Source organism: Nannobrachium achirus (assembly GCF_963921795.1).
Source record: "Nannobrachium achirus genome assembly, chromosome: 15".
Lineage (NCBI taxonomy): Eukaryota > Metazoa > Chordata > Actinopteri > Myctophiformes > Myctophidae > Nannobrachium > Nannobrachium achirus.
Genome location: NC_137822.1, coordinates 18,158,702 through 18,177,655, shown reverse-complemented (window position 1 = coordinate 18,177,655; position 18,954 = coordinate 18,158,702). Strand labels below are relative to the sequence as shown.

At 40.1% G+C, this 18,954-nt stretch overlaps 1 protein-coding gene across 1 annotated transcript; it reads left to right on the top strand.

The window, feature by feature from the left end:
- The first annotated feature begins 1,156 nt into the window (after positions 1-1,156).
- myo1hb (myosin IHb) lies at positions 1,157-17,842 on the top strand. Its single transcript, XM_080742583.1, has 31 exons — positions 1,157-1,492; positions 3,711-3,826; positions 4,314-4,512; positions 5,066-5,146; positions 5,254-5,433; positions 5,725-5,823; positions 6,532-6,645; positions 6,756-6,827; positions 6,903-7,022; positions 7,170-7,237; positions 7,335-7,440; positions 7,742-7,822; positions 7,957-8,048; positions 8,145-8,239; positions 8,843-8,889; positions 10,177-10,257; positions 10,343-10,448; positions 11,140-11,257; positions 11,738-11,851; positions 12,526-12,602; positions 12,706-12,774; positions 12,864-12,948; positions 13,297-13,459; positions 14,078-14,161; positions 14,745-14,838; positions 14,944-14,999; positions 15,243-15,378; positions 15,555-15,625; positions 16,217-16,314; positions 16,756-16,855; positions 16,944-17,842. Exons 1-31 carry the CDS (start codon positions 1,367-1,369, stop codon positions 16,968-16,970), a joined length of 3,075 nt encoding a protein of 1,024 aa, XP_080598709.1. The 5' UTR covers positions 1,157-1,366; the 3' UTR covers positions 16,971-17,842.
- The last annotated feature ends 1,112 nt before the right edge of the window (positions 17,843-18,954 follow it).

Below are 18,954 nucleotides of genomic sequence, written 5' to 3'. Positions count from 1 at the left end.
TTTACCAGGGTTCATTAAGGGTAGGAACTGACAAATATTCTGGCAACACTATGTTGGCTATTTCCATTTTGAGACCATCTTATAGTAAATAATATTGTTGTCCTTTTTTGGTGGAGAAATCTTTTACAACATGCCTTTACTTGAATTGTGAGTGTCGCTTGAGATATGATTGGAATTTTGGTAGAGGTCAATTTGACAGTAAGTAAGTAAGTAAGTAAGTAGGTCGGGAGTGGCTTATTGTCGGTATCAGCCGGTAACACGCGGGAGTCTATCCCCGTTACAATGCGCTAGACCCCTGGGAGATGGACTGCTGAGGTGGAGCGCCACACTATTGAAGTGTAATACTCATAGCACTGTAATAAAAGTGCATATGTATTGTGAATACTGGTGTATTGTGACTGTATTTCCACACAATATTAGAATACATCGCATATATTTACCAGTAAGACGCCCTGTGGGCATTCCCAGATATGGGCTTAATATTGATGACATCAGGGATCTCCATATATGGGCATAGAGGACGGACAAGGACATAATTTCATTTTCAAGAGTGATTCGCGTCACGTTTGGTTGTTTAAGTTGGCCAAAATGTGGCCACAGACGTCATAGACCACATGAGACTGACACAATATGTCCATATATGGGGTTGAGGCTGACGCACACACGCACATGACTGCAGGTTTTCATACTAAATACGACCTACGGTCGCGATAACTCAGAGTATACAACACTTTATGCCATACAGTTGGTTTGGAAGCCTGTGTTATATTTATGACTTGAGTTGTGTATCTGTGGCGGTGAGGGATTGGCCTTCTCCTGATTAGATGATGAATGAAGGATGAGAGAAGTTAAAATTGTCATGGGCTTAGAGGATGTGGCCAAGGACACATCACATCACTGACTGGAAGTGAATGGAGGCACGCAGATATGGGGACAAATGCAGAGGAAATGAGTTGTCTCCTGGGGAATGAATGGTTTAAAGTTGTGTGTGTGTGTGTGTGTGTGTGTGTGTGTGTGTGTGTGTGTGTGTGTGTGTGTGTGTGTGTGTGTGTGTGTGTGTGTGTGTGCGTGCGTGTGCGTGTGTGTGTAGAGAGATAGAGAGAGACACAAAAAACAGATAACTCTGAAGAAAATAGGACAGAGGGGGACAGGGCAGGTCCCTGTGTTGACCAGTATAGAAATGTAGGGATACAGTAGGCATTGTAAAGTTAAAATACAGAAGAATACTTCCTCTGAGAATTGAGACTTTGTCAAATTAAGTTGTTAAAATACATATTTACTGTGTTGCAATACTGTATATCACTGACTTCTGGTTCCTGGTTGGCCACAGAGTCTGGAGGTGCGCTGTAATCGGATCCTGCGGAACATGGAGGGTTCCCTGACAGCCCGGGATCGCGTTGGCCTCCAGGATTTCGTTCTGCTGGATAACTACACGAGTGAGAGTGCCTTCCTCGACAACCTGAGGAAGCGCTTCCATGAGAATCTCATCTACGTGAGTCTATAGGCCTACTGTAGCAGTGGTTTTCAAACTTTAAAAATCTCTATAGTCACATCTCATATGGTTAAAATAGCCCATCTATGTATATATAAAAATGCTGTATAAAACAAATTACATTTGAATTAAATACTTAAATGTAAAAGTATTGCTATTGCCAAATTTTGGGTTATAGAATTTGCCTCTATATTGGGAACTGAGTTGCTCAAAGTACTTTAGCAGGATAACATGTCCGTAGGTCGAACTCCCTTTGGTCCGACCACCTAAACCTAACCTTAACCCTAACCTTAACCTCAGTAAAACTATGCCTAAACCTAACCCTAACCCTAACCTCAGTCGACCCAACGGGAGTTCGACCTATGGGGCAGTCCTATGGGGCAGTGTTTCTCAAACATTTTAATTTCACAGACTCCCATAACTCTGGGAGCATACAATGGTCCACGTGTACACTCTCAGAGTTACAGACATGTCAAAGGGTCCATTTGGAACCCACTCAAGGACCCCTGAGGGTCACGGATGCCACTTAGAGAACCACCTCTATATAGGAGCAGTAACTTTTACACATTTTATTATGTTTTGAAATCACACTTTAACTATACATATTTTGAGTAACTACTGTGTCTGTGAGAGCAGCCAATGACCATTGTCCTTTGATGTAGTGCGAATAAATAGAGATAGGCTTAATTGAATTGAATATGACTGCTTGACAATGCATACTGATCACAGCAGTTGCAAGCCACTTGTTTTGGTGCTTTAAGTTACATACATTTTCTTTGCTAAAATAAGTGTTATAGCTCTATTTTCTGCAGGAAATCGTCACTTTAGAGTGTTTGTTCATACTCCATCTCTCCAGCTCTTAAAGGAGTACTTCACCACTTTTCAACCTATCTTCATTGCGACCGTCAGGTCGCAGTTTAGTATCAAAACCTCCACCGGCCGTCCGTCGGTCGGTCGGTCACACGTCACACGTCACACCTTTGCCCTGCTCATATCTCCGCATCAGTATGACATCACACTGCTTGGTGTGTGCCGTCAGGGTCATTTGTGTACGGTGTGATGTCATACTGATGTCAGCAGTGTGATGTCATACTGATGTCAGCAGCTATGTCTCTATATATGGAGTTATATGTTGTTCGTGTCCAAATATGGGGCTTGTGATGACCTAGTGAGATTCGTCGGTTATCTCCATATATGGAGGGAGAACCAGCTTATGAGCCGATGAGTTGTGTCAGAGTCGAGATCCTGCTTGCATCTAATCTGTCGGTAGATAATGCCGGTCTTATATAAGGGTCATTTGTGTACGGTGTGATGTCATACTGATGTCAGCAGTGTGATGTCATACTGATGTCAGCAGCTATGTCTCTATATATGGAGTTATATGTTGTTCGTGTCCAAATATGGGGCTTGTGAGGTCAGACTTAGTGAGATTCGTCGGTTATCTCCATATATGGAGTGATGTGTTGGTTATCTCCATATCTGGAGATTCAACCTTCAACGATTTTGACATCTTGTTACTAATCTGTCGGTAGATAATGCCGGTCTTATATAAGGGTCATTTGTGTACGGTGTGATGTCATACTGATGTCAGCAGTGTGACAGGAGATAAGCGACCAACGGTCGCTTATCTCCGATTAGGGAGTCTTACTGGTATAATTGGTCCTCACAAAAAAATACTTTTTTTTTTTTTTTTAAGTTGCAATGTTAAAGTAGAAGCCATTGTTCTCACGATAATAAAAATCTAAATATTCTTTTCAAAAATATTGATTAATCTTTTTTTTGGGAAAATGATGATGTCACAAGACGATGGATTTCTGAACTTCCCACAGCTCTCCTAAGAGACTTGGACCGAGTAGATTTTTTTTTTGCTATTTTGTTATGAACATTAGTGAGGACCTATTATATGAAGATGGGTTGAAAAGTGGCAAAGTCCTCCTTTAAGTAAAGAGAAATTACATTTTCAGGTCAGGATACCAATTTCATCCAATCAGGAGAAGTATTCAGGTTACAGGATAAAAAGTATATACTGTAGGAAGTGGTGACACAAAAAGATTTGCAGACAAGATTGGAACTGGAACACTATACAATTGAATGGATTCTTTCATCTGATTGGATGCCATTTTCACCTCAAAGACAAAGATATCTCAAAAGACAATAAAATAAAAATAAATTGCTCTGTATAATAGACAATGTCTTCTTTTCTTTCTTTTTTCTTTAGACCTACATTGGAACTCTTCTGGTATCAGTCAATCCCTATAAAGAACTAGACATCTACAACAAGACAAATATGGATACATACATGGGTGTAAACTTTTTTGAGCTTCCACCTCACATGTAAGATGCCTCTTCTTTGTATAACACTTTTCACAAAAGGTTCTAAAATACTTTTTTTTTTAAAATGTAACAGAAAACTAGAATAGATAACAGAATAGATAACAATATGATACAACATATAGAAATATTTTGATAAACTGGATATACTGACTTGATATGCATAACTGGACAATGCCTGGTATTCATCATGGAACATTTTCAGATTGCCTTAAGAATAACCGAAAACCTCAGAGATCTTATACTGTTCTTTGGCTTTAATGTAAAAACAAGAGGTACTGTAGTGTAGACCTGACCAATTATTACTTAACCCTCCTTGTAAGACTGAAGAAAAGCAACTTAATCAAACTTTTGTTCTACTTTGGATATTACATTAAAGGACAATAGTTTGTCCACTGTTGTCATAAGATAAAGCCACCCCACAAATAGCCACATAAAAGCCTTAAAGCCAAAAAGGTATAGCTGGCAGTAATCAGTCACTGTCCTTCAGTTATGCCCTGGCAGACAACGTGTTTCGCACCATGCTGAGCGAGGTCAACAACCACTTCATCCTGATCTCAGGGGAGAGTGGAGCTGGGAAGACGGAGGCCTCCAAGAAAATCCTGCAATACTATGCTGTCAGCTGCCCCAGCACAAGACTCCTGAACAATGTCAGAGACCGACTGGTTCTTTCCAATCCAGTTCTTGAGGTGGGTTTCATTTGACTGGATCTTGAGTACCTGTGGCATCGCGGCTTCATTTATAAGATGTGGTCCAAGTAGGCCTACCGTAATACAAATCTCAAGCATCCCTATTTTGGGCTAGCCTAGCCCCATCTGTGGCCTCCCCCTTCGCTGTAGCCCAGGGACTTGGTGAGCTGCAGATTGGGAATGCACTGCCAAGTTCAAATCCGTCCAGGATGTTTTCCCAGCAGATTTTATTTTGAACACCATGGGGCTAAATAGATGTTTTTATTGAAGACATGTGAAGGAAGTTTGGAAGAAAGTTTGGACTATATACTACATTTTGATACGACAATACAACATTGGAAAATAGGTAAAAAATACACTGTTACGTCTGGCACCCACTATTCTGGATGGCAACATAAGACAGAGCCCCGAGCTACAGCGTGAAAAAAAGGGTTAGATCTAATCTAATAAATGTAATTAAAAAAGAAACATAATCTTTCAATTTTTCAAAAATAGTCTATTATACTATTACTACAAGCTCACAGCTTGTGTAACACTCCCTTTCCCCTGCCAGGCTTTTGGAAATGCCAAAACCCACAAGAATGACAACTCAAGTCGCTTTGGGAAGTACATGGACATCCAGTTTGACCACCAGGTTAAATTCAATTACTCCAGTCTATAATTATCTGTACAATTTCAACATGATGTCTGTAATGGCTGTTGGGACCATAAGTATATGAATCGAGCATCATTCCCCCACAGGGGGGAGCTGTTGGAGGCCACATCCTCAGTTACCTGCTGGAGAAGTCTCGTGTGGTAAATCAGAACCATGGAGAGAGGAACTTCCATATCTTTTACCAGCTAGTGGAAGGAGGAGATGAAGAACTGCTGCGTTGGCTGGGCCTGGAGAGGAACTGCCAGCACTACAATTACCTGGTACAGGTCAGAGGACAACACCTTATTTAAGTTATTTTCTCAGTGTCTATCGATTTGGGTGGCTGTAGCTGAGAGGGTAGAGAGCTAGCCCTCTGGGAGTCAGAGGGTCACTGGTTCTACCCCTGGCTTGAGCCTTCTGAGCAGCCATCTGCTCAGTGAAGCAATAGAAGTAAAATTCCCTCCCCCAGGGACCAGAAAATACTTCCCCTTTGGACTCAATTATGTGCTTCAATTTGGAACCAGTAAATGTGGCTATATCTTTGTATCTTTAATTGTCATCCTCTGTGTCTCAAAAAGGGGGATTGTGCCAAAGTGAGCTCCATCAACGACAAGAGTGACTGGAAGACAGTGAAGAACGCCCTCACTGTCATAGAGTTCAGCGAGAATGACGTGGAGGTGAGGTTCCTTAATTCTGCAATAGACTATAATGACTTTGGTTAGAAAAATAGGGATGTTGATTGTAAGCAGTAATTTATACCTCGGCCGTTGACAAAAAATATAGATTTTCAATTGAAAATCTTTTATGTTCGATGAGTGACACAGTTGTGTGATGAAGTATGAATTAGATAAAAATTCTATGTCACAGGGGGCTCATTTCCTATTGGGCCCCCTCGAGAACGGGGCGGTACTTTTTGGGAGGCTATATTCTGTTGAGACTATATAGGTGGAGCCATGAGGTAAAGTGGTGCTAAAATTGGAACGAGAAGATTACGATTGACTCTACATGGTTCTCATTGTGGTTCTCTGTATCGTTTCAATTTTAGCCCAAAGACAGCACCCTGTTGACAACAAAGGGCATTAACCCATGAAATTTCAATGTCTGAGTGGTTGTTTAGGCTAAAACCTGTATAAAGAAAATATATTTTTTAAAGCATGGTGGGGCCCCTTTAAAGGTTTACAGAGGAGCAAGTCACTTCAGCAGTCAACTCAACAGTCCAGTCCTTCAATTCTCTTATAGGATCATTTTAAGTTCATGGTACTTCAAGGGGGGAAATCATGCCCAGCTTACCATAAGCATTGTGGGATAGGGGCCTGTTTACGTACAAAACTAAAGTTCAATCTTTCTGGTCAATTACAATGTATTTCTTCCTGTGTATTATGCAGCACCTGTTTGGAATTATTGGAAGTGTTCTCCACCTCGGAAATATTAAATTTGAAAACGATTTTCGAGGATACGCCACCCTCAACAACAATCCAGAGTTACACTGGGTGTCGAAGGTGAGAGACCCCAGTACATTATAAATCATTGCACCCTCCTCTTTCAAAAAGAGAGCTACTACTGTAGGTATTTGGTGCCATGTGTTTGCTTGGGTTTTTCCTTTGTGCAGTTGCTGGGAATTCCTACTCAGGTGCTACAAAAGAGTTTAACCCACAGAAAGATTGAAGCCAAAGCAGAGGAGGTGAGATAACCACCGACCAATTTTTATGTTGGTCTACTGTAAACCACTCATTTAACTTGGTGTTCTATTGTTTAGCTGTTCAGTCCCTTCACAGTGGACCATGCAGTATATGCCAGGGACGCCCTAGCCAAAGCCATCTATGGTCGGACTTTCAATTGGCTGGTCAACAGAATTAATGAGTCGTTAGCTAACAAGGTGAGTATACATAGGCTATATCACAGTGCGCAGACAGAAGCAATTTACTCTCTCTTCTACCATCAGGTTTACCTACTGTACTGTACTGTCAGTACTGTCAAAACATGGTCGAGATGGAAGTGTCCTTTCTATATGATTTATGTATAGGATACCACCAGGAAGACAGTGATTGGTCTGCTGGACATCTATGGATTTGAGGTGTTTAATGTGAACAGGTGAGGACTTGCTTAACAGGACTGGTTCCTTGTAGAGTGACTACTGACTATATGAAACAAATAGCTTGATAATGACACTGGCTTTTGTTTATTTCAGGTTTGAGCAATTTTGCATCAACTACTGCAATGAGAAGCTCCAGCAGCTCTTCATCCAGCTGACCCTAAAGTCAGAACAGGAGGAGTATGAGATGGAGGGGATTGAAGTAAAGGCTCCTATACAACTCACTCACATAGCAATTTCCAATTTAGACGATTATCAGACATTGTCATTCAGAGTGACTTATAAAGTGTGGTAAGATTAACTATCAGAAACATTTGTCAAACAACAGGTTAAGTGCCCATGGTATTAAGTTAAGATGCAAATATGGTAGTTATGCGAGATTGAGTAAACTACACCCAAGTAGAAGTTAAAAATGTAAACATAAAGATTACTGTACAATAATTAAAATCAGGCTTGGTTGACATAGGGTCCACATTGTAACCCATGATCTCTGTTATGTTCAGTGGGAACCTGTGCCATTTTTCAACAATAAGATAATCTGTGACCTGGTGGAGGAGAAACACAGAGGCATCATTTCCACATTGGTAAAATCACAATTTATTGATTGATATATTGGCAGACTGACTCACTGGCTGACCGACTGACTCAATGACTGATGGCCAGCCAGGCAGATTAAAAGATTATTCACAAATTAGCTCAATTCTGTTTGCTTAAATAGGATGAAGAATGTTTACGCCCCGGTGGAGCCACGGATCTTACCTTCCTGGAAAAGCTGGAGGAAAAGCTGAGCGGTCATCCACATTTTGTCACGTGGGTTCAGTTAATTCATTGTAGTTTTCTGAATTATGGTCACTATCAATTTACAGAACAAAAATCATTCTGTCTACACCTTCGTACTTCCTGCAGACATAAACTGGCAGATCCAAAAACCAGGAAAACACTGGAACGAGAAGACTTCCGCCTTGTGCACTATGCTGGGGAAGTTACATACTGTGTGACTGGTGAGCAATGCAGCACACACTGCATGTCAACAAGCCATCACTCTCTCCTAACAATGTCTCATCACAAACTACAGCATGTTCTTTGAAGCATTTGAACATTTGATTGATTGATTGAATACTTTATGAAACAGAAATGCAAAGCAGCATGATTACAGTCAACATCAAAAAAGTCCTTGCTGTCTTAAGGGGTCCATCAATGACCCCCCAATTTATACAGTTTAGGCTACAGACCCTTTCGAAAAGACGTGCCATGGACGCTCATAAGAGAAGATTTTTGTTGTTAGATTAGATAAATCTATGGCCTAGAGGCCCTAGACCTAATAGTAAATGTTCATAAATTTCACTCATTGGGCTAACTTTGGGATGTTCTTTTCGCTGGGGAACCCATCAAGGACCCTGGGGTTCCCCAGACCCTACTTTGACAACCACTGCTATGAAGCAATACAGCTCAATAAAATAAATACTGTATGCTCTTGTACACACACACACACACACACACACACGCACACACGCACACACACACAGTAAATACTGTTGTAAATAGTGCCAATAAGCTACGGTCGGTTATCCCCTCAATTGTGCTCTTGAACAAATATTTTTCAGGGTTCTTGGACAAGAACAATGATCTGCTGTACAGGAATGTTAAAGAGGTAAGGGGTGCCCATACCCACAGCTAAAATTGGAAATGGAGACTGACATCGGTTTCCTGCCAAACTTATGTATTATTCATTGTTAAGCACACCTGTGAATTATAGAGGAGCTGATTGTTAAGCATTGCTTTGGAACAGACTGACAGGACTTTTGAGGGAAAAGATATTTGTTCCAGGCTGCAGAAGCGATTCTTTAACTCCTATCTGGGATTTCCTTTCATAAATAGCACTTTTAACCATTATACGTCAAATAGTGAAAATAGCTGATCGACAAGCTAACAATGCGTTGCAACAAGATGCACTGTGACCAGGTAGAACGGCTATTTTCACCAATGTTTGCCATATGTCCTTATTAGGGGTGTAACGATATAGTAACTGCATCGAAATATCTTTTCTAACTTAAAAAATCGAACCTCTGTTCGAAGTGGAGCTGTGTGTGTGTGTGTGTGTGTGTGTGTGTGTGTGTGTGTGTGTGTGTGTGTGTGTGTGTGTGTGTGTGTGTGTATTGCAGTTGAAAACAGCGCCCCTCCCTTAACATGTGTGGTCATAAAAGGTACTACACCACAGGCTTGAGGCTACATACAGACAGACCCACATACATACAAACATACATACCTACACACACGGCCACGTATAGGGAGCTTGTGTTCCACACAGCTCCAAAAATCGAAGTATATCGAAATGAAAACAGCTAAAATCGAATCGAATCGTTTAATTTTGTATCATATCGAATCGGCAGTGCAAAGAATCGATTGTATCGATACTACCTACTTGGGCATTGTATTTAGCATTTTTAAGAAGAAAAAATGAAAAGGAGGGGTTTAATTACTTTTCCTTTCCATATAGCTACACTGGTCTATCGATAAATGTGTGTAATCTCTAGGTTCATGTCAAGGTGCAGGTTTGTCCATATACAATGTCCATGTATTTAGCAGACAATCACTGTTTACTTATTTATATCCATAATAATACATGTTTCCCTTAAAAACCTGCACTATCCACACCTTTCACACAGATTTAATTTCTTTGCTAAATAGTTACTATATCGATTTTAAATCAATGAATCGAATCGTATCGTATCGCCATGAATTAACCAATATCGTCCATGTATCGTATCGTCAACCATGTATCGTGATATGTATCGAATCGCTATTGTATCGTTACACCCCTAGTCCTTATACTTTAACTGAATGTTATTCTGTAACTATTACATTATAAAACAGCATTAGTAAAGGGTATACGTGGTTAGATACAGTATTTTTAACAGATATATTTCATTCCCCTAAGGTCATGCGTGAGTCCAAGAATGCCATCATCAAGCACTGCTTTCCTGTGACCGAGCCAGACAGCAAGAAAAGACCTGAAACAGTAAGAAACACATTCAGATATTGCTGATACTGTAATGGCCTTATCATTGCTTACTAATTGTTATTGTTCTGCTACATCCTTTCAGGTAGTCACCCAATTTAAGAGCAGCTTGGTTGGTCTAACTGAGATCCTCATGTCTAAAGAGCCCTCGTACGTCCGCTGCATTAAACCCAATGATGGCAAGCAGCCAGGTGAGGGATTGTCCCATTTAGCGCCACCTTCAGGGCGATTTTTTAAAACACATTTTTGGACACTACTCCTACAGATTTTGCCCTAAAATCACGGAAATCGCTACACAGTATTTTTACACTCATGTCATCAACATGGATCTGTCCCATATAGCGCCACCATCAGGCCCATTTTTTTCAAACACATTTTTGGACACTACTCCTACAGATTGTGCCCTAGAATCACGCAAATCGGTACACAGTATGTCTACACTCATCACATCAACATGGATCTGTCCCATATAGCGCCACCATCGGGCCGATTTTTTCAAACACATTTTGCCCTAAAATCACGCTGACGGTCGCTTATCTCCCGATTAGGGAGTCTTACTGGTAATAATAATATTGTTACCTTAAAAGACGTGGAGCACTGGAATCCAAACAACCTTATAACGAAACTGAGCAAACTTTGGTGGTGAAAACATTTGTTTCATTAACATGAATAGTTTCAGCATGTGACTAAAAGTAGGCAAATACCATAGCTGAGAGCATAAGACTGTTGCCTTATGCCTGCTCATGTAACTCACATAGTTCATAGGTCGCATAAGTTCTGACAACTTCACCCATGTTCTGTCGGGATGTTGGCAGGACCATGGGCTTTGTTTACAGTGTATAACCTGATGCATGTTGCCTTCTGACCTGGCCTTGAACGCAGGGCGCTTTGACGATGTTCTGGTGAGACACCAAGTGAAGTACCTGGGACTAATGGAGCACCTGCGGGTCAGGAGGGCCGGCTTTGCTTACCGCCGCAGATACGAGCTCTTCCTCCAGAGGTACCTAAGCACGCCACTTAGCTCACTACTCTTGCTCTTATCCATTTGCAGTCAGTGAAAGTGCACTGCTTTACTCAGATGCAGAAAATAAATTGCATTTTGCCATACAATAGTTGTTAATTTGCTATGAAGCATGTTTGGCATTGTCACATAGATTGTTCCAGTGGTGTAAAGTAACTATTTCTCAAGTACTGCTATTTTAAAAAGGGTTTTGCAGAATGTGCCATTTCAAATTGTCAAATGTACAACGTACATTTTACAATTTGAAATGGCACATTCTGCACAATGAGTACTTTCTACTTTTGGTACTTTGAGTACTTTTGTACTTTTACTCAAGTCAATTTTGAATACAGGACTTCCACTTGTAACGGAGTATTTCGACATTGCAGTATCGATACTTTTACTTAGTACTATTCAGTAGTAAGAAATATGAATAAGTTTCCCACCACGGTCTGTTTTCTTATTTGTGTGTCCTCTCAGGTATAAGCCTCTCTGTCCAGACACCTGGCCTAACTGGAAGGGAACTCCAGCAGATGGAGTGCTGTGTCTGATTAAACACCTAGGCTATGAGCCTAATGACTACAAGATGGGCAGGTGAGGAGAACTTAAGGGAGAGTGTTTCCTGCAGGTCTTTCAGTCCGAGTGTATCAAAGGGTGCGTTCGGAAATGTGCACCGGGTCTGGTTAGGGTTAGGGTTAGGGTTAGTTTTAGGCATAGTTTTACTGAGGTTAGGGTTAGGGTTAGGGTTGGGTTCAGGCATAGTTTTACTGAGGTTAGGGTTAGGGTTGGGTTTAGGCACTCACTACACTGAGCACACACCCGGTGCGCATTTCCGAACGCACCCTTTTATACAGACTGAAAGACCTGCAGAAAAGAAAACACTCTCCCGAGAACTTAATGGACAGGACCCATTTTATCTATACATAGGTATACTGTAGATCACTGCTTCCCAAACACTGTTTCGGGACCCATTTGTGGGTCACAGACAAATATTTATGGGTCACGGCCAATACATTGCATTTTCTTTTCCTAGATTTAAAAAAATATATATATTTCAAAAGTTTTTTATATATATAATTTAAAATAATAATTTCATACATTTTAAAACAAACAAACAAATCTACGAAATTCCATGAATAGTAGTGAAAATAGCCGATCAAGCTTGTAGATCGCAGATGAAAACATCTGATGTCTCTTTTGGGTCTCGACCTGAAAGGTTTGGGTACCACTGCTGTAAATAGTAACCACATTTTCCTGTTCTCCTAAAGGACCAAGATCTTCATACGCCATCCCAAAACTCTGTTTGCCACAGAAGATGCATTTGAAATCTGCAAACATGAGCTAGGTGATTTATTGCTCTCTAAATGTTTTGTTATAGGATACAGTGAGGAGTAATGTAACATTTGCATCATATCATATGATTGAATGTCTCATTAACTATCTCATAGCAACACGGATCCAGGCCAAGTACAAAGGCTACAGGGTGCATGGAGAATACCAGAGACAGAGAGAAGCTGGTGAGACATTCTTTGATGAGATAAATGTTTATGTGGCGCCTATGCGATTCCTAAAAGTTACAATGAAATAACTTGTTTCATTTTATTAGCCACAAAGATTGAGAACTGCTGGAGAGGTATGAAGGCAAGGCAAGAGAAGGAAAAAAGGCAATGGGCTGTCAAGGTCATAAAGAAGTAAGTGATACATATCATGAATCGCCCCCATCAGGCGGAAACCTTGTATCTCAACATTTACTTTTGTTTTTTTTGTATGACAGTATTGTGCAAAAGAAGCAAAAATAGCTGATCTACATGCTAAACAATGCATTGTGAGTTGTGACTGAGCTTGCAGATCGGTATTTTCTCTATTTTGGATGAATAATAACTAGTTGGATCCAATGGAAACGTATGTACTTTTCCCCTTTTCCTGAAAAAAGTCACGGTTTTGGATATACAAGATTTCTGCCCGACAGCGACGAAATGTGACGTGATGTACAGAGATGTTACATCTCTGCTAACGTGATGTTGTGTCAACACACATAGGTTCATCAAAGGTTTCATGAACAGAAATGCTGAGGTTTCCTCAGACAACAGAGATTACCTTGCATACGTAAGGCAGAACTACCTGACACGTCTCAAGGAAAACCTGCCCAAGACGGTCCTGGAACGGAACAACTGGCTAACCCCTCCTCCGATCATGAAGGAGGTGAATGTGACTTCTGCTACCTGCACATTGTTAACAGGGTGCTAATGATTATACTCAGGGGTGGACAATAACTCAGTACATTTACTTGAATACTGCACTTACAGTACATTTAGTTAGTATCTGTACTCAACTAGCCTGACGCTCAGCCTGAATTGACATTTCGTTTCACTTCATTATTCCGCGATTCAGGGTCTGGAACTAGGCTAGTACTCAACTTGAATAAACTTTCTTTTTTGGGGGGGAAACAGAATACTTTAACTCCACTACACATACACAAGACACATATTTATACTTTTGACTCCACTACATTTCTAGGAACAGACCCCCGGCCAGGACCCAAATTTACATTTGTCCCGAGCCTATTTACATTTGAATACTAGCCTACAGCATTTTTAAAGCATGTACTTGAATACTATTTTTATTTAACTCAAGTAAAAGAAAATTACTGAGCAATTTCACTTGTATTTGAGTAATATAGTAAGTATCTATACTTACTATACTAAACTGACGCAAGTACTGGGGTTAAGTACTGGGGTTGAATACATTGTCCACCATTGATGATACTGTGTAAGTGCATCAGGTCAATCTAACTCTGCTGCTGACTCAATGTTTCTGTAGGCCTCCGAGATCTTACGTAAGATGTACATTCGCCACATGGTACAGAAGTATGTTCGAGCTATCACTCCACAAAGGACAGCGCTGGTATGGTCCAATCTTTGATTCTAAGATGGAAACTTGCCATTTTTGACACACTGCTAAAGCTATACAATCCAGAACATCTATTAATTTTACCGAATGTCTGTCCGTCTGACCTCTGTCTGCATGCTGACATCACAGATACTAAACAGTGTTGCCACCTCGGTAACAGCCGCATGCTGAAACAGTGCCCAAATTTGGTGATGAGCATACTGACATCACTGACATCACTGATACTAAACATTGTTGCTACCATGGTAACAGCCGCATGCTGAAACAATGCCTTATATAGACGGGTTTCTGGTCCACGTTACACTGATAAAACTAGATGCGTGCGCAGGGTCCGTACCAAAATTAGCTAATGAAACCAGCGCTCCCCAAAACAACAGGTTTGGGGATTGGACGGAATTGATTACATGATACAGTCAGCTGTGCATTTAGTCTCAATGTTTGTAAACAAGAAACCCGTCTATTGCAGAGTGGAAGAAATGGTCTCTCATGTGGACCAGGGTTTGACGTGAAACTTATAGGGATTGCAGCTTTAAAGACTTAACTGTTTTCATGCTGTTTCCCACGTTCTACATTCTAGATCCAGATGAAGTTGCTGACCAGCACAATGTTCAAGGGAAAGAAAGAAAACTATCCCTTCAGTGTGTGCAGGCCTTTCGTGGACACCAGGATAAGTAAGATTGTAGATTTTTTTTTTTTTACTTTTTCATTCATATTCATTATGTACTTTTGTACGCACATGCTATTTCCAAATACGCTTGTCCTGTTAATTTGTACAGGTGAGGAGGACATCAACATCAAAGTGCTTCAGCTGATTCGCCATGAGCGTATCAAGGTAAACTCATTTTATAGATTACTCAGGGCCTGCATAATATTGAGCTTTAACCACTTTCAAACTGCCGTCCTTATTTAGTGCCGGTAAAAAAAAAGAATGTCTGAAAAAACTCACACCATGTTGCGATGCGACGCATTGTGAGCTTGTAGATCAGCTTTCGTGTGACACTGTCATACAAGTATAAAATAGTGATTAATTGTGCTAATGACCTTATTTGATTCTTTGTTTGCATTTGTCACACAGTACAGTGTTCCTGTGGTGAAGTACGACCGGAATGGGTTCAGACCTCGTCTCAGGCAGCTCATCTTCACTCAGACTGCAGCTTACCTGGTGGAAGAGGCCAAGATCAAGCAGCGAGTTGAATACAATTCTCTGAAAAGTACAGTACTGTGATGATGAGATATTGGAAAGCTATTACTAATCCTACCCAAACATATAGAGGACATGTGTGTGCAAGTGTTGGAATAGTTTTGCTTTATCTCTGTTAAGTACCAGTATATTATCTATGTTTTTTTTTGTTTTGTTTACATCCTCAATAATTTTCTATTTTCATAGGTGTGTCGGTCAGCAATCTCAGTGACAACTTCATCATTCTTCATGTCACATGTGAGGACATCAAGCAAAAGGTACAGTAGACAACAGTAGTTTAATAGTAGTCAATAGATAGGCTGGTGTCTATGGTAGGCAGGCACAGATGAGATTAGTTAATGGGCAATTCTTATGTGTAGCTCCTCAGAGCTGAGCCGCCTAGAAGAGTGTATGTCTGTCTGTCTGTCTGTCTGTCTGTCTGTCTGTCTGTCTGTCTGTCTATCTGTGTGTCCGGAGCTAATCTCACAAACCGATGGACTGATCAGCACCAAAGTTCTCGAGTTTCTTGACATGTTATTGCGTTACACTTTCTGAAATATTTAACTTAAATTATAACAGAAGTCAATGAGGATTGGATAGGGATCATACCATTTTTACCTGACTGAGAATCAACTTTGTCACATCACAGGTTTACAGGTTGAAATTTGTTATTGTGCAAGCTCTATCCTTATCTTGTTTTCCTCTTATGGACAGCTATCGTATTTCAGAGCCATGCCATAAAAACTATATTGCATTAATATTTGTGTAATATCACTATTACACAATTTTACAAACATACTCCGTTCCAGACCAAGGCATAACAAACTCACATCTGAATAATCTAAGAATGATCATTTTGATTTATTCAGGGGGACCTGGTTCTGCAGTGTGACTACCTGTTTGAGGCCTTGACTAAGCTGACTGTCATAGCCAACAATCAGACCTGCATCAAAGTGGTCCAGGGCAGGTACTGTACCACATGTTCTCAGCTGAATCCTAGATTGTAAAACATGTGTTTTTGTTCCGTATGCATGTCTTACCTGGGATTTGAACCCAGGTCTCACACACAGAAGAAGATAAAATGTCTATCACTGAGCTAAGACACTTGACCTCTTGGGCAGGGGAGATATTGCAACTTTGAGCTTCAGTCAGTACCACTTGTCAACCAGTAGGTGTCCTACCTTCCCCACAAGGCCAAATGTGTTTAGTTGTAAAGCAGGAAGGCCACCTCCAAGCTCCAAGCACCCCAGTTGTGTTAGTTATAAATATTGTATGTACCAATGAGTCAAAAATAACACTATATTCACTAAAATAAGTTCTGGATTGCAGTTTTAAGTGGTAGACAATTCATAAAATTATGCTTAACATTGATGTTATAACCGAGTAAAACATTATGTCATTATTATAGTGTACGGTTTGATATCCAGCCTGGTCGAGAGGGGTTCATTGACTTTGTGAGCGGTCAGGAGTGCATGGTCTACAGGGCAAAGAATGGCCATTTGATGGTGGTGAGTATGAAGTCCAAGTTTAAGTCAATCTCATTCTTATTGTTCATACTGTATTATGTTCTATAGAATGTACACCTTGCCTTCTCAGGAATCTACAAGAGCCAAGTCAAGATGATGACTACACTGATGCTGAGAGGATGTTGCTCGTGTTCCTTATCGAGCCACTGCAAATTCCAGCCATGTGTAGCCTATACGGCAGTGGTTCTCAACCTGTGTAGGGTCCCCAAATTATTTTAGGGGGTCCCCAGATGATTAACTTAATGTGCAACAATGTTTTCTCTCTCAACAGTAAACAAACCAACATAGATTTTAAGTGTATAGCACATTTCTAAAGTGACAATTTAAGGACTTTTCAATACCAAATTGTCAAATATTAGAGGCAGAAATTGTGAAAATAGCCGATCTACATGCTCACAACGATCTGCTATTTTCAAAATAGAACCGTGTTATACAAAATGTAATGCCTCAACTCTTAGTGCTTGTCAGTGTGTGGGGTCCCCAGTCCCCAAATATGATTATTTTGGGGGTCGCGGCCTGAAAAGGTTAAGAACCACTGGCCTACGGGACAATCCAGCCTCGTGTTACTAGTACAGTAATATCTGTTTAATGTTGTAAATATAAGGCATCTCGATGATCTTGTGACAATGCTATACTGTATAGACAGTGGAGCGTTTTGTTAGTTAACCACAGCCAACACTTTATTTATAGACAAGAGACAACATGCATAGAGTAACCTGGCCAGAGTACATGAGTCTAATTGATAAAGTATTTGAGTAAGTAGACGCTGAACCTACATGATACATTTTTTTTATTAAATGAAAAGTCCTAACATTAAGTTACAGTCTAGCATTTTTTTCTTCTTTTTTTTACTAGATGAAACTAATGTCCTGTTTTATACAGCGGTAGAGAAAAAAACACTAGAATTTGTGAAGCCATATATGTCATAACTTTTATAATTTCTCACAATTTATGTACCTTATTTATACAGTAAAGGACAATAAAGCATAAAATAAATGTAAAACTTCAGCATGTCTTTTCTTCTAGTTGCATACCATACACTGAAAAAGCATGAATAAATCTGATCTGATTGATCTGAGCTGTAAAAGACTATTATGAGGGATTTCATTTCATTCTTTTTTTATGTTGGAACACAGTAATAGCTTAATGACACTGCTAGGTCCCCAGTAGCTTGGAGTAGGTTGCCATCTACAGGATACTTTTGAAACAACATCAAATAAGTACTACTGTACTTGTACTACTACTGTACAGTGTAGTACTGTGTGTAAAATAACTTGGCCCGCTCTTGGTATTTGACCATATCATAACTCAAGTTGTCGGAAGGAATCTTGCTGTCTGAGATTTCCTGTTACTCTCATCTTGATGAGCTGACTTAAGAATTTCAGATGGCCTGTCTTTAACATGTAACATTTCTATACATCACTGTCTTAGTTTTGATAGCAATGAAAACATTAGTGCAAGCTTTGCAACTTCTTTTAGGGGAACAAAAAAAAAAAAATGATGATTTTGCTGCCAGCTAAAGATTAAAAATCATCTAGGGCAAGGCTGACTTTGGTACAGCTGCAGCAAATGTAAATGATGGTGATGATGGCTAAGCTAAGACTAGAATACAGTAGAATACTTTTATTGGCAGTTTAATACAAAATCACAACGATGTGGATTATACACAAAAAAGAACAAAGTGTTTTTCCATTGTGGTCCACTTTGAGACATAGAACAACACGCAACAACTGTACAAACAAGCGTAAAACAAAGAAAATGTAATCCTTATATAGTATATAAAGTTAGAAGCGATACATATAGGACAAGTGGTACACGAAGAGAGGAATCCAATGCAGTCAGAGGAGTGGGCTATCCGGGGTATGGATCTAACTATGACCAGTAGTGTTAAGAACCCTTAGATTTAACCCATTTAGGACGGGAACCCCCTTTGGGATTTTTACCTTCCAAGACAGGAACCTTTTGAATAAATATCTTAAGTTTTTCAGAAAACTTAGGTCAGGATTTAGAAGACTTTCTTTTAGAATCAGCCTCAGTCCTAAGGTCATTCTTAAGTCTAGCAAGGAGAACATTTGGGGATT

Coding starts and splice junctions, on each gene's coding strand:
- myo1hb (XM_080742583.1), top strand. CDS start 1,367: ATGGAGGGTTCCCTGACAGCCCGGGATCGCGTTGGCCTCCAGGATTTC. Junction 14,839..14,943: donor TTTCGTGGACACCAGGATAA/GTAAGATTGTAG, acceptor TAATTTGTACAG/GTGAGGAGGACATCAACATC. Junction 16,856..16,943: donor AGAATGGCCATTTGATGGTG/GTGAGTATGAAG, acceptor TTGCCTTCTCAG/GAATCTACAAGAGCCAAGTC.